Here is a 16,862-nt window from a genome sequence, read left to right as displayed (position 1 = left end):
TTCAGAAACCCTTTCAATATCAATTCCATCTATCGACAGTTTGATGGTGTCCTCTCTTTTCCTCTTACCAAAAATCATAAACTTTGTTTTTTTTACATTTAATGATAATTTGTTGACATCAAACCATCTCTTAAGTTTAATCATTTGTTTTAGCAATCAACAATGTTTCAGTTGTTTTTATCCTTCTTTGTGGGAACATTGCTGATTGTCAGTGTCAGGTTCAAACACTGATGACATCTATTAAACCAGACAAAAGGCAAAGAATCAAACAGAGACAGAATTAAATTTGGACTCAGATCCGAGGAGAGACATGGCCACTGTACTCTCTGTACAGTCCTGCACCACGCTCTGCCCCAAGATCGTACTCCTCCTTCTTTATTTGACCTCCCACCCCCTTCCCGCAGCTGCTTCCTCAGGGAAGTGGGTCGTAAACAGCGTTGCCTTCGGTTCCCGAACAGTTCAAAAAGAGTTCCATAAAATAGGTCAAAGAGAGTCCCATAAAATAGTTCGAAGAGAGTTCCATAAAATACTTCAAAAAGAGTTTGTAAAATACTTCAAAAAGAGTTCCTGTGGGAGTTGAGCAGATCCTGCTATCTGTCCGTTTTGTAGTCCCAGTGGAGTTTTACGAGCATTCTTCTTGGAAGGTATCAGCCTTTTGTCTTCTTGTCCGGGACACAATGTAATACAAAGTTTTTTGTGATAATTTAGAAACAATTATTCTAACAGTCATGTCACGTTCAGATGTACTTTGTGGACGCCGTCTTTGCTCCACAGTGTCTTTGCTGTCGTCCAGCATTCTGTTTTTGTTGGCTTTCTAGCTAGTTCTAGTTTCGATCCGCATAGCCTTCCCTAGGCTTCAATGCCTTTTCTGAGGGGCACTCACCTTTTGTTTATTTTTCGTTTAAGTATTTGACTTCTTTCTTACCTGCGCGCTGCCTTCCGCTGTTTTCGACATCTACAAAGCAATTAGCTACTGATATGGAAGAGTATTACACGGTTACTCTGCCGAGCTCTAGACAGCACAACACATCATTTGTAGACTGTTATTATTGGTTTGCAAAAAATATTTTTAACCCAAATAGGTGAAATTAAATAATCTCCCACGGTATACAAGACTGTATCCCGCGGCACAGTGGTTGAAAAACACTGCTTTAAAGCACAGCTGCCACTTCCTGGCACTAAACTTGCAGAAAATAGTTCCTCTCGGGTTTCTTTATGTTTACATTTTGACACTTTGCACTATTTTCTTACACTTTATTAAGCATTTCTGACACATTCCCTATTTTTGCCGAATTAAATTAGGGAAGTGAATTATATTTATATAGTGCTTTTCTCTAGTGACTCAAAGTGCTTTACATAGTGAAAGCCAATATCTAAGTTACATTTAAAGCAGTGTGGGTGGCACTAGGAGCAGGTGTGTAAAGTGTCTTCTTGCCCATGGACACAACGGCAGTGACTAGGATGGCGGAAGCGGGGATCGAACCTGGAACCCTCAAGTTGCTGTCATGGCCGCTCTACCAACCGAGCCATACCAACCCTTTAGATTGAACTAAATCAAATAAAAATAAATACAAATAAATCAAATCCAAAGCAAATTACAATAACTCTCAAATCCAAATAGCATAAAATTAAATTAATAAAATAAAATAGAATTAAATTAAAATAAATTCCAATTATATAAAATCTAATTAAAGTAGATTAGTCAAATTAAAAATAAATACAAATACATCACATCTACGCAAATACGGTATTAGCTTTCACTGTTATGCTGATGACACCCAACTCTACATGCCCCTAAAGCTGACCAACACGCCGGATTGTAGTCAGTTGGAGGCGTGTCTTAATGAAATTAAACAATGGATGTCCGCTAACTTTTTGCAACTTAATGCCAAAAAAACGGAAATGCTGATTATCGGTCCTGCTAGACACCGACCTCTATTTAATAACACAACTTTAACATTTGACAACCAAATAATAAAACAAGGTGACTCTGTAAAAAATCTGGGTATTATCTTCGACCCAACTCTCTCCTTTGAGTCACACATTAAAAGCGTTACTAAAACGGCCTTCTTTCATCTCCGTAATATCGCTAAAATTCGCTCCATTTTGTCCACTAAAGACGCTGAGATCATTATCCATGCGTTTGTTACGTCTCGCCTCGACTACTGTAACGTATTATTTTCGGGTCTCCCCATGTCTAGCATTAAAAGATTACAGTTGGTACAAAATGCGGCTGCTAGACTTTTGACAAGAACAAGAAAGTTTGATCACATTACGCCTGTACTGTATATACCTTTATATACATATATACATACATATATACCTATACTGTATATACCTTTATATACATATATACATACATATATACCTATACTGCATATACCTTTATATACATATATACATACATATATACCTGTACTGGCTCACCTGCACTGGCTTCCTGTGCACTTAAGATGTGACTTTAAGGTTTTACTACTTACGTATAAAATACTACACGGTCTAGCTCCATCCTATCTTGCCGATTGTATTGTACCATATGTCCCGGCAAGAAATCTGCGTTCAAAAGACTCCGGCTTATTAGTGATTCCTAGAGCCCAAAAAAAAGTCTGCGGGCTATAGAGCGTTTTCCGTTCGGGCTCCAGTACTCTGGAATGCCCTCCCGGTAACAGTTCGAGATGCCACCTCAGTAGAAGCATTTAAGTCTCACCTTAAAACTCATCTGTATACTCTAGCCTTTAAATAGACTCCCTTTTTAGACCAGTTGATCTGCCGCTTCTTTTCTTTCTCCTATGTCCCCCCCTCCCTTGTGGAGGGGGTCCGGTCCGTTGACCATGGATGAAGTACTGGCTGTCCAGAGTCGAGACCCAGGATGGACCGCTCGTCGGGACCCAGGATGGACCGCTCGCCTGTATCGGTTGGGGACATCTCTACGCTGCTGATCCGCCTCCGCTTGAGATGGTCTCCTGTGGACGGGACTCTCGCTGCTGTCTTGGATCCGCTTGAACTGAACTCTCGCGGCTGTGTTGGAGCCACTATGGATTGAACTTTCACAGTATCATGTTAGACCCGCTCGACATCCATTGCTTTCGGTCCCCTAGAGGGGGGGGGTTGCCCACATCTGAGGTCCTCTCCAAGGTTTCTCATAGTCAGCATTGTCACTGGCGTCCCACTGGATGTGAATTCTCCCTGCCCACTGGGTGTGAGTTTTCCTTGCCCTTTTGTGGGTTCTTCCGAGGATGTTGTAGTCGTAATGATTTGTGCAGTCCTTTGAGACATTTGTGATTTGGGGCTATATAAATAAACATTGATTGATTGATTGATGATCTAAAGCAAATCACAATAATTCTAAATGAATCAAAAGCAAATCCAAATAATATAAAATTAAATCAATGAAATTCAATTCAAATTACATTTTAATGAATCTAATTCTAATAATATCAAATGAAACTAAATACAATTTAAATTTGATTGAATACAATGAATGTAAAGTAAATTAATCAAATTAAATACATATAATTAAATTAAATTTAAATAAATGTAATTCTAATTATATCAAATCACATGAAAATAAATACAATTTAAATTCTATTAAATACAATTATCCATCCATCCATCCATTTTCTACCGCTTATTCCCTTTTGGGGTCGCGGGGGGCCCTGGCGCCTATCTCAGCTACAATCGGGCGGAAGGCGGGGTACGCCCTGGACAAGTCGCCACCTCATCGCAGGGCCAACACAGATAGACAGACAACATTCACACTCACATTCACACACTAGGGACCATTTAGTGTTGCCAATCAACCTATCCCCAGGTGCATGTCTTTGGAAGTGGGAGGAAGCCGGAGTACCCGGAGGGAACCCACGCAGTCACGGGGAGAACATGCAAACTCCACACAGAAAGATCCCGAGCCTGGATTTGAACCCAGGACTGCAGGAACTTTGTATTGTGATGCAGACGCACTAACCCCTCTGCCACCGTGAAGCCAAAATACTATTAATGAAATTAAATACATACAGTTAAACTAAATTTAAATAAATGTAATTTTAATTATATTGGTATGGTAATTTTAATTATAATGGTATGGAACCATGTTCACTTGACCGCTCTGTTCCATAGTAACGCTTGACTGTCATCTTTCGAAAATGTAAACAATGAAACACCGGTTGTGTTTGTGTTGCTAAAGGCACCCGCAATACACCGCTTCCCACCTACAGCTCTCTTCTTTGACGTCTCCATTATTCATTGAAAAAATTGCAAAAAAATCAGCAACACAGAGTCCAGAATACTGTGGAATTTTGCGACGAAAACAGACGACTTAATAGGTGGGAACGATGCTGGAACATAATGTCTTCTACAATGCGTGACGTCATGCACACGCGTCATCATACTGAGATGTTTCAGCAGGATATTTCGCGGCGAAATTTAAAATTGCAATTTAGTAAATTAAAAATGCCGTATTGGCATGTGTTGCAATGTTAATATTTCATCATTGATATATAAACTATCAGACTGCGTGGTCGCACTTTCTCATTTCCGGTAATTGCAGACATCAGACCTCGAAACGGATTACGAACGCCAAGCGATTTATTAGCGATAGAAGAGTAAATAAGATGTGTTAGAGCAGGCCTATTTGTGGAGATGAAGAGCACACACCGTATTCCAAGTGGCGAGGGAGACGCTGGAGGCTGCGTGTAATTCCTAAATAAACCCAAACAATGGCTGCCTTCTTTCCACTTGTTGACAAAAAGTGAGTTTGCGGCGTCAGCTCGCGCGCTTTCAAGTCTTCCCGGCGACAAAAGCGCGGAAGAAAGGCTGCTGCCAGTCTGTGGGAGTCGCTTAGCCGCGCAAAACCCGTCTTTGACGCCGGCTTCACCGCGGCGGCGCTCTCCTCCAGCGTGAGGAACGCCGGCCTCGCCGCGCGCGCCCTGTCACAAAGCGCCCGCTGATTGACGCCTCAATGGCGCTGCCGCCGTGTCTCCAGGATTCGTGGGAGGAAAAGATCTGATTTTCTGGCATTGTCCATTAACGTCTTACACTAAACGCCATTGAGGGATATTTTAAGAGCATGTCAACATGAGCGGCGTTCCCAATCCTTCATGTCCGCATTGTGTGGCGTGTGAAAGCTTCCTCGCCGTTTACCAGAAATCATTCCTGTCCACGACCTCAAACTGTCATTAGGGAAAGGCAACACCCTTTTTTTAGATAAGCCCTCTCTTGTTGGGAGACGGCAATCTCGCCGCGGAAAACACGTCGACGCGGTCAGAACGTGCTGCTCGCGCCACGTCGGAGCTTTTCAAACTGGCAGCCCATCGATGACGTCACTTCAAGTAGGACGGTTGGTAGAGTGGCCGTGCCAGCAACTTGAGGGTTGCAGGTTCGATTCCCGCTTCCGCCATCCTAGTCACTGCCGTCGTGTCCTTGGGCAAGACACTTTACCCACACTGCTTTAAATGTAACTCCGATATTGGGTTTCACTATGTAAAGTGCTTGGAGTCATTAGAGAAAAGCGCTATATAAATATAATTCACTTCACTACATACCTTAAACAGCAGCAGTGTGCCAGCAAGACCTTCTCTGCTGGCACAACATAACCAGAAAACATGATTATATTTGAAGTTAAAAGTATTTTTAGGGACCGAATGTCCCTTTGGGACAGAGGACTCTATTGTATTTCAAAGGTTTTATTATTATTATAATACCGCCGCCTCTTTGAGCTGTAATTTGAGCCCCTTAATATGCTTCAAAACTCACCAAATTTAACAGACACACCAGGACTTGCGAAAATTGCATACTAATCAAAAAAACAAACACCAAAACTCAAAATTGCGCTCTAGCGCCACCTAGGAAAAAACACAGACAAAACTGCTTGTAACTTCCGTTAACCTCTATGTCGGGATGACTTAGACCTATATTTCATAAAGTGACATCCTGCAGCAAAAATCAACAGGAAGTTGGCAAACACCCCTTCAAAACAAAAGTTTCCTAAAAAAAAAAAGTAATTTTTGCCTCTTTGAACTGTAGTTTGATCCCTTTAAAAGGCTTCAAAACTCACCAAACTGGACACACACATCAGGACTGGCGAAAGTTGCAATCTAGTAAAAAAAAAAAAAAGAAACCCCAAAACTTAAAATTGCACTCTAGCGCCCCCTATCAATAGAACACAGACAAAACTGCTTGTAACTTCAGGTAGAAATGTCGTAGAGACATGAAAAAAAAACTTATATGTAGGTCTCACTTAGACTTACATTTCATTAATTGACATCATTCAGCAAAAATCAACAGGAAGTTGGGCATTAGCCCTTCAAAACAACATTTTTGTAAAAAACCCTCACCTTTTTTCAAACATTATCTCCCTTGAGCGCGTTTGTTGTGTCGGCTTCAAACTCGCACAGGAAAGAGATTGAACCCTTCTGATTAAAAGTTGCGCAAAGAGTTTTTCTAACTGCTCCGTTTTTTATTTTACGAGCCTTCAAAGAACAGCTGCGCTGCTGCAGTCTCAAGATAGTCGCTTAAAAGCAGGAAGCACCAGCGTGACCACACAATGCAGAGAAGGTAGGTAATGTGCGGGTAAAGATATGTTGACTGGGTGAAAGAAGGAGGCACCAGTTTGACTCCAGGATACAGAGAAGGTAGGTAATGTGCAGGTAAAGATATGTTGTCTGGGTGATGGCAGGAGGCACCAGCATGTATGGGTGAAAGAAATAAGCACCAGTGTGAGCCCAGGATGCAGGGAAGGTAGGTAATGTGCAGGTAAAGATATGTTGAATGGGTAAAGGCAGGAAACACCAGCAAAAGTCGGTCCCGTCCATCGCTGCTTGCAGCTTTAATTTTAATTGACTTTCCCATCCAAGTTCTTCCGCTTATCCAAGGTCAGGTCGTGGGGGCAGCAGCCTAAGCAGAGAAGCCCAGCATTCCCTCTCCCCAGCCACTTCGTCCAGCTCCTCCCGGGGGATCCCGAGGCGTTCCCAGGCCAGCCTGGGAGACATAGTCTTCCCAACGTGTCCAGGGTCTTCCCCGTGGCCTCCTACCGGTTGGACGTGCCCTAAACACCTCCCTGGGAGGTGTTTGGGTGGCATCCTGACCAGATGTCCTAACCACCTCATCTGGCTCCTCTCAATGTGGAGGAGCAGCGGCTTTACTTCGAGTTCCTCCCGGATGACAGAAATGTTCACCCTATCTCTAAGGGAGAGACCCAAACTCATTTAGACCGCTTGTACCCGTGATCTTGTCCTTTCGGTCATGACCCAAAGCTCATGAGCATAGGTGAGGATGGGAACTGACGGAGATAGATATCTACAAACCCTGTTTCCATATGAGTTGGGAAATTGTGTTAGATGTAAATATAAACAGAATACATTGATTTCCAAATCCTTTTCAACCCATATTCAGTTGAATATGCTACAAAGACAACATATTTGATGTTCAAACTCATAAACATTTTTTTTTTTGCAAATAATTATTAACTTTAGAATTTGATGCCAGCAACACGTGACAAAGAAGTTGGGAAAGGTGGCAATAAATACTGATAAAGTTGAGAAGTGCTCATCAAACACTTATTTGGAATATCCCACAGGTGTGCAGGCTAATTGGGAACAGGTGGGTGCCATGATTGGCTATAAAAACAGCTTCCCCCAAAAATGCTCAGTCTTTCACAAGAAAAGATGGGGCGAGGTACACCCCTTTGTCCACATCTGTGTGAGCAAATAGTCAAACAGTTTAAGAACAACGTTTCTCAAAGTGCAATTGCAAGAAATTTAGATATTTCAACATCTATGGTCCATAATATCATCAAAAGGTTCAGAGAATGTGGAGAAATCACTCCACATACGCGGCATGGCCGGAAACCAACATTGAATGACCGGGACCTTCGATCCCTCAGACGGCACTGTATCAAAAACCGACATCAATCTCTAAAGGATATCACCACATGGGCTCAGGATCACTTCCGAAAACCACTGTCACTAAATACAGTTGGTCGCTACATCTGTAATTGCAAGTTAAAGCTCTACTATGCAAAGCAAAATCCACTTATCAACAACATCCAGAAACACCACCGGCTTCTCTGGGCCTGAGATCATCTAAGATGGACTGATTCATAGTGGAAAAGTGTTCCGTGGTCTGGCGAGTCCACATTTCAAATTATTTTTTGGAAATATTCAACATTGTGTCATCTGAACAAAAGAGGAAGGGAACCATCCAGACTGTTATCGATGCAAAATTCCAATCCACATTCAGAACGTGTTACAACAGTGTGGCTTCGTAAAAAAAAGAGTGCGGGTACTTTCCCAGCCCGCCTGCAGTCCAGACCTGTCTCCCATGGAAAATGTGTGGCGCATTATGAAGCGTAAAATAGGACAGTGGAGACCCCGGACAGTTGAACGACTGAAGCTCTACATAAAACAAGAATGGGAAAGAATTCCACTTTCAAAGCTTCAACAATTAGTTTCCTCAGTTCCCAAACGTTTATTGAGTGTTGTTAAAAGAAAAGGTGATGTAACACAGTGGTGAACATGCCCTTTCCCAACTACTTTGGCACGTGTTGTAGCCATGAAATTCTAAGTTAATTATTTGCACAAAAAAAAATAGTTTATAAAGTTTGAACATCAAATATGTTGTCTTTGTTGCATATTCAACTGAATATGGGTTGGAAAGGATTTGCAAATCATTGTATTCTGTTTATATTTACATCTAACACAATTTCCCAACTCATATGGAAACGGGGTTTGTATAACAATTACCATGTACATTATTACAGTGTATGTGACAGCTGTATATGTGACAGGTGTCAGGTAATACATATCATCTATTGCTGTATGGCAAATGGAATGGAATGGAAGTGTATATTGTGTTGGTTGTTTTTGTTCCATTCATCCATTTTCACTTATTCCCTTTGGGGTCGCGGGGGGCGCTGGTGCCTATCTCAGCTACAATCGGGTGGAAGGCGGGGTACGCCCTGGACAAGTCGCCATCTCATTGCAGGGCCAACACAGATAGACAACATTCACACTCACATTCACACACTAGGGAGCATTTAGTGTTGCCAATCAACCTATCCCCAGGTGCATGTCTTTGGAGGTGGGAGGGGCCTATCCCCAGGTGCATGTCTTTGAAGGTGGGAGGGGCCTATCCCCAGGTGCATGTCTTTGGAGGTGGGAGGGGCCTATCCCCAGATGCATGTCTTTGGAGGTGGGAGGGGCCTATCCCCAGGTGCATGTCTTTGGAGGTGGGAGGGGCCTATCCCCAGGTGCATGTCTTTGGAGGTGGGAGGGGCCTTTCCCCTGGTGCATGTCTTTGGAGGTAGGAGGGGCCTATCCCCAGGTGCATGTCTTTGGAGGTGGGAGGGGCCTATCCCCAGGTGCATGTCTTTGGAGGTGGGAGGGGCCTATCCCCAGGTGCATGTCTTTGGAGGTGGGAGGGGCCTATCCCCAGGTGCATGTCTTTGGAGGTGGGAGGAAGCCGGAATACCCGGAGGGAACATGTTAATTTAATAAAAAATATATAAATAGAAATACAATTAATCCAGATTTGATCAAATAGACCCCTTATGTACAACACAACCTCGTCATTAGTTTGCCAATTTCACACAATAAAACATGGAATGTGACAATTATGAGAAGGGTTGATGACAAAAGTATATAATCGAGCTTACTCTATCTCTATGTTGTTCAAAATGTCCAAATAACAATTTAAAAATGTTGCCGTCTTCTAGCAGCATCTGGTTTTGAATCAAAGATAGAAAAGTATTACTAATAAATAAGCTAGTGTCGGCAGTTAACCACGTGACATGTGACGTCACACCCGGAAGCAGGAAGTGCAGCACCTGTTGCTTATTGTATCGCGAACCACCGAAAAAAGTAAAAAGTTTGACGTCGAATCTTTAATGTCCTTTTTTTTTGTTTGTTTGTTTCGGCAGTTGACACTTTTAGCGAAGCAACAACTCGTTATTGACGAAATTCAATGGCGGAGACTCCGCAGGTGAGAGAGACGAGCGGAGGTGACCGGCCAGAGGAGGCCGGGCAGCAGGCAGCTCAAGGCGGAAAAAGTGGCTCGGAGGTCGGGCACAAGTCGGAAGAACCACCGCTGACTCTTCCGCTGGATCATTTCAAAAACAGCAAGTTCTTCGTGCTGCGGGTAATAATGCTCACTTTTACTTTTTTGAAGTTATTTACCTTTTGGAACCGAAATTAAAGCACAGAAAACTAATTTTGGGTTTACACTGGAGGCCAGGCCAGCGGCTATAATATTCTATTTTTTTTTTTTTTAATGTATTTCCTTTATGGATGTGCATCCTTTGATCGATAGACAATTATACCTCAATTATACAATTTTATATTTACACTCCAATGCCTGAGAAGGAGCAGGATGAAGAAAAATGTCATATTTTCCTGCCCCCTTCAACATTATACATAGTCTTACTTTATGGATATTATACAAACCAACAAATACATCCAAATATAATGAAAACTAACACACAAGAAAAACACAAGTGCAAAACTTCATGGAGTACAAACCGGACAAAAAAAATTTAATAATAATAAACACCTCACGGAATGATACAAAACCAGACAAAAAAATAACTCAAATAATAAATAAAAAGCAAAATGTAAGCACTTATGGCTGTCCATATAATCTTATTGTTCTGTCTTTATATATTTTTTTCAATTGTAATATATTTTTACAGTCTTTTATCTCATTGTATTGATTTAGGGCTATATAAATAATCATTGATTGATTGATTGATACCAAAGACTCAGCATCAAGGGTTGGAATTGGGGGTTAAATCACCATAAATGATTTCCGGGCGTGGCACCGCTGCTGCTCACTGCTCCCCTCACTTCCCAGGGGGTTGATCAAGGGGATGGATCAAATGCCGAGGACAAATTTCACCACACCTAGTGTGTGTGTGACAATCCTTGGTACTTTAACCTTTCTTGGTGTTGGGTTTTATCAAATAAATTTCCCCAAAAATGCGACGGATCCTCAATTACCGTACTTTTCGGAGTAAAAGTCGCTCCGGAGCAGAAATCGCACCGGCCGAAAATGCATAATAAATAAGGAAAAAAAACATATAAGTCGCACTGGACTATAAGTCGCATTTTTGGGGGAAATGTATTTGATAAAACCCAACAGCAAAAATAGACATTTGAAAGGTAATTTAAAATAAATAAAGAATAGTGAACAACAGGCTGAATAAGTGTAGGTTATATGAGGCATAAATAACCAACTGCTATGTTAACCTAACACAGGGGTAGGGAACCTACGGCTCTAGAGCCAGATGTGGCTCTTTTGATGACTGCATCTGGCTCTCAGATAAATCTTAGCAGACATTGCTTAACACAATAATTATGAATAATTCTGCTGGAATTCACAGTCCTAAAAATAAAGTTCAAAATATAAAACATTCTCATGCATTTAAATCCATCCATCCGTTTCCTACCGCACCTGTTCAAGAAGTCGCATTAATGGTAAGAAGTACTTTATGTCACGATGGGGGGGGGGGTCGTTCTCCCAGGAAGGCAGACGGACTACTCAGGACATGGCATTTAGGTAAAAACATGACTTAATTTAAACTAAAAAAAGATACAAACAAAAATCGCTCACAGCGGAGGCACAACTTGGGCTAAGAAGAAAGCTAATGCCTAAACAGACTATGAACATAAATCAAACAAAACTTACTTGGCATGGCATGACGCACGAAACTATGGCAAGTCATGAAACAAGTCAGCACAGAGCAAGAAAAGATCACATTGACGCCAGGGTGACTGACTGGCAAAGACAAGCTTAAATACTGCCTCTGATTAGTGCTCAGGAAGCAGGTGAGTGGGCATTATGTCCACCAGAGACAGGTGGACAAAATGAGTAACCAAGGAAACCAGACAAGGGAGTGGAAAAAAAACAGAAACTTAAAGAGTCCAAAAGACAAACAGCACATGGCCAAACAAAAACATGATCAACAGACATGACATTTTATTTATTATTGGTTAGCTTCAGAATAACAATGTTATTAAAAAGAATAAAAGACTTATTATACTCAAAAAATGTTGGTCTTACTTAAAAATGCACGCATTTAGTTGTATTCAGTGTTAAAAAATATGCAATGGCTCTCACGGAAATACATTTTGAAATATTTGGCTTTCATGGCTCTCTCAGCCAAAAAGGTTCCCGACCCCTGACCTAACATATTATGGTAAGAGTCATTCAAATAACTATAACATATAGAACATGCTATACCTTTACCAAACAATCTGTCAATCTCATGAAATCTTCCTCTATGTCGCTTCTAAACAACTCTGCCAACTCCAAAGGTATGCGCCCCTTCCTTTTGTCCTTTTCTGCTGCATATTTCACTACGTCCAGCTTGTAATCTGCAGTACATGTTTTACTTTTCAACGCCATTTTTGTTCAGCCCTTATTAGTTTTTATAAGTTACCGCCAACGATGAAATGATCCATTTTAATAGCTACGGCAGTAGCATATAGCAGTGGTTCTCAAATGGGGGTACGCGTACCCCTGGGGGTACTTGAAGGTATGCCAAGGGGTACTTGACATTTTTCAAAAATATTCTAAAAATAGCAACAATTCAAAAATCCTTTATAAATATATTTACTGAATGATACTTCAACAAAACATAAATGTAGGTTCATAAACTGTGAAAAGAAATGCAACAATGCAATATTCAGTGATGACAACTAGATTTTTTGTGGACGTGTTCCATAAATATTGATGTTAAAGATTTCTTTTTATGTGAAGAAATGTTTAGAATGAAGTTGATGAATCCAGATGGATCTCTATTACAATCCCCAAAGAGAACACTTTAAGTTGATGATTACTTCTATGTGTAGAAATTAGGGCTGGGCAACGATTAAAAATTTTAATCGAAGTTAATCGCACTATTTCTCCGATTAATCGCGATTAACTGCATTGTATACGCAAAGCCCAATAATGAATTCAAAAGTAGTGTGTAGTGCACCTTTATTGGAATATTCTCCCACATGAACAAAAGCGCCAAAACATTTGTTGTGCAAACACAATTTAAATCAGTCCTTGTTAAACAGTAGCACTTAAATAGCATATTTTATGAAAATCAACTCAAAAAATGTAAATACAAACATTTAAGATTATTGCCACTGCCAGGGTGTTTAAGTTATCCTGTTTGTTATGGAAAATAAATATAATCTACATACAAATCTCTGAGCCACAATCATAACATCTGAACAGGCAATTTCTGAGGTAACAGCAGAAAATTTTTTTTGATCAGGGTCTTATATTTAAAAAATCTATATTATTGGTAGTGGACTGTTATAGGGAATTTTTGATCAAATTATCTGTAGTAGCAATGTTAATAATGTTATGTTTATTCTGTGTAGTGCACTTAAAATAATTATGACCATATCTAGGAATTGATATGATGGGAATTTTCCGATTGTTTGCTTGGTGCTTTGATAAACTGAACGCATATACATAGTACTATATTGTGATGTTATGAGCCAGGGAAAAAAAGAACTACCCTACCCAGCATGCAACAGGAGTGACGAGCATGTGCGGTAGCCCGGTATAGGTTGTGTGTCGCCATGACGGCATCTTGTATGTTGTGATATGCACGCTCTGAAAGCAAACGTTAAGAACTCAGCCAACACTCCTGGTCTGCATTATTCATAAATAGACAGACAACACAAGCCGCTGGATGTAGCCGGCAAAGTATTCCCATGCTAGCTAGCCGGTCAAGCAAGCACGAGTCATTCAGTCCAAAACGGCCCGATCTATCCACATCCAGAATTGTCTGGCGGTCGTAAGTGATCCCGGAGTGACCACACTGTAAGCCAGCCATGAAATTTGCAGAATTGTCCGGTATTTTTGCCAAATGTTCCATCTTTACCAAGAGCCCCTCGACGCCGAAGTACATCCGGGAGATACCATCTTGTTAAGAAAAGGCGTTAACAAAATAAAAGCATGTAAACAACATACGCAAATGTGCGATAAAATAATTGTCGGCATTAATAGATTGATGAGTTAACGCGTAATTAACGCATTAATTTGCCCACCCCTAGTAGAAATCTTTATAATTGAATCACTAGTTATTTTTATATATTTTTTTCCAAATAGCTCAAGAAAGACCACTACAAATGAGCAATATTTTGCTCTGTTATACAATTAAATAAATCATAAACTGATGACATAGTGCTGTATTTTAAGTTTATATCTCTTTTTTTCAGCCAAAAATGCTTTGCTCTGATTAGGGGGTACTTGAATTAAAAAAATGTTCACAGGGGGTACATCACTGAAAAAAGGTAGAGAACCACTGGCATATAGCATATAGCAGTTAGCGTCTCATGACCCACAATGCACTTCTGCCATAACCTTCCCCTGCAAAATTCTCATTGTTTGACTTGTGTGTGACGATTCCTGACATTTAAATCCGCCTCTTCCGCAAATGAGGTAAATAATATTTGATATTTTACGGTAATGTGTTAATAATTTCACACACAAGTCGCTCCGGAGTATATGTCGCACCCCATGCCAAACGATGAAAAAAACTACGATTTATAATCTGAAAAATACGGTATGTGTCTATTGGGATATACATTTATATCCTTTTATCGCACGGCCCTATGCTGAGGACCCTCCAAAAAAGTTGCAAGGCCACAGTGGACACCTCTGTTTTTAGCCTGTAAGATGATTCAATATTAATTATGTATATTTTTAACTGTTTACAAACCAGTTTGCATAAACTAATTTCCATAAAAGAAACAGTAAAATAAGTATTTGCTTTATAACACGATAAGGCCCAGAGGCCGGTTTAAATTATTATTTCATTTCTACAGTCTCACAACGTTCATTTCTCTGAAGATTAAAGTACAAACCCCGTTTCCATATGAGTTGGGAAATGGTGTTAGATGTAAATATAAACAGAATACAATGATTTGCAAATCATTTACAACCCATATTCAGTTGAATATGCTACAAAGACAACATATTTGATGTTCAAATTCATAAACATTTTTGTTTTGGCAAATAATCATTAACTTTAGAATTTGATGCCAGCAACACGTGACAAAGAAGTTGGGAAAGGTGGCAATAAATACTGATAAAGTCGAGGATTGCTCATCAAACACTTATATGGAACATCCCACAGGTGTGCAGGCTAATTGGGAACAGGTGGGTGCCATGATTGGCTATAAAAACAGCTTCCCCCAAAAAATGCTCAGTCTTTCACAAGAAAAGATGGGGCGAGGTACACCCCTTTGTCCACAACTGCGTGAGCAAATAGTCAAACAGTTTAAGAACAAGGTTTCTCAAAGTGCAATTGCAAGAAATTTAGATATTTCAACATCTATGGTCCATAATATCATCAAAAGGTTCATAGAATCTGGAGAAATCACTCCACGTAAGCGGCATGGCCGGAAACCAACATTGAATGACCGTGACCTTCAATCCCTCAGACGGCACTGTATCAAAAACCGACATCAATCTCTAAAGGATATCACCACATGGGCTCAGGAACACTTCAGAAAACCACTGTCACTAAATACAGTTTGTCGCTACATCTGTAATTGCAAGTTAAAGCTATACTATGCAAAGCAAAATCCACTTATCAACAACATCCAGAAACACCACCGGCTTCTCTGGGCCTGAGATCATCTAAGATGGACTGATTCATAGTGGAAAAGTGTTCCGTGGTCTGGCGAGTCCACATTTCAAATTATTTTTTGGAAATATTCAACATCGTGTCATCCGGACAAAAGAGGAAGGGAACCATCCAGACTGTTATAGATGCAAAATTCCAAGCCACATTCAGCACGTGTTACAACAGTGTGGCTTCGTAAAAAAAAGAGTGCGGGTACTTTCCCAGCCCGCCTGCAGTCCAGTCCTGTCTCCCATGGAAAATATGTGGCGCATTATGAAGAGTAAAATACGACAGCGGAAACCCCGGACAGTTGAACGACTGAACCTATACATAAAACAAGAATGGGAAAGAATTCCACTTTCAAACGTTTATTGAGTGTTGTTAAAAGAAAAGGTGATGTAACACAGTGGTGAACATGCCCTTTCCCAACTACTTTGGCACGTGTTACAGCCATTAAATTCTAAGTTGGGAAAGGTGGCAATAAATACTGATAAAGTCGAGGATTGCTCATCAAACACTTATATGGAACATCCCACAGGTGTGCAGGCTAATTGGGAACAGGTGGGTGCCATGATTGGGTATAAAAGCAGCTTCCATGAAATGCTAAGTAATTCACAAACAAGGATGGGGTGAGGTCAACACTTTTTAAGCAAATTGTCTAACAGTTTTAGAACATTTCTCAACGAGCTATTGCAAGGAATTCAGGGATTTTACCATCTACGGTCCGAAATATCATCAAAAAGTTCAGAGAATCTGGAGAAATCACTGCACGTAAGCGATGGACTTTTGATCCCTCAGGCGGTACTGCATCGAAAACCGACGACATTGTGTAAAGGATATCACCACATGGGCTCAGGAACCCTTCATAAAACCACTGTCTGTAACTACAGTTGGTCGCTACATCTGTAAGTGCAAGTTAAAACTCTACTATGCAAAGTTAAACCCAACAATATCCTGAAATGCCACCGGCTTGGCTGGGCCCGAGCTCACTTAAGATGGACTGATGCAAAGTGGAAAGGTGTTCTGTGGTCTGACGAGTCCACATTTCAAATTATATTTGGAAACAGAGGACGTGGTGTCCTCCAGAACAGAGAGGAAAATAACCATTTGGATAGTTATAGGCGCAAAGTTGAAAAGCCAGCATGTGTGATGGTATGGGGGTGCATTAGTGCCCAAGGCATGGGTAACTTACACATCTGTGAAGGCACCATTAATGCTGAAAGGTCCATACAGGTTT

At 40.8% G+C, this 16,862-nt stretch overlaps 1 protein-coding gene across 1 annotated transcript in view; it reads left to right on the top strand.

Moving 5' to 3' along the window:
• Positions 1-9,791: 9,791 nt before the first annotated feature.
• tprg1 (tumor protein p63 regulated 1) overlaps positions 9,792-16,862 on the top strand; it is an 83,580-nt gene continuing 76,509 nt past the window's right edge. The window contains exon 1 of the mRNA XM_061888680.1: positions 9,792-10,131. Coding sequence (XP_061744664.1) covers positions 9,958-10,131 — 174 coding nt within the window. The 5' untranslated portion in view covers positions 9,792-9,957. The remainder of the gene's footprint in view (positions 10,132-16,862) is intronic.

Source organism: Nerophis ophidion, linkage group LG26 (assembly GCF_033978795.1).
Source record: "Nerophis ophidion isolate RoL-2023_Sa linkage group LG26, RoL_Noph_v1.0, whole genome shotgun sequence".
NCBI classification, from domain to species: domain Eukaryota; kingdom Metazoa; phylum Chordata; class Actinopteri; order Syngnathiformes; family Syngnathidae; genus Nerophis; species Nerophis ophidion.
This window is presented reverse-complemented; position numbering and strand designations above follow the sequence as displayed.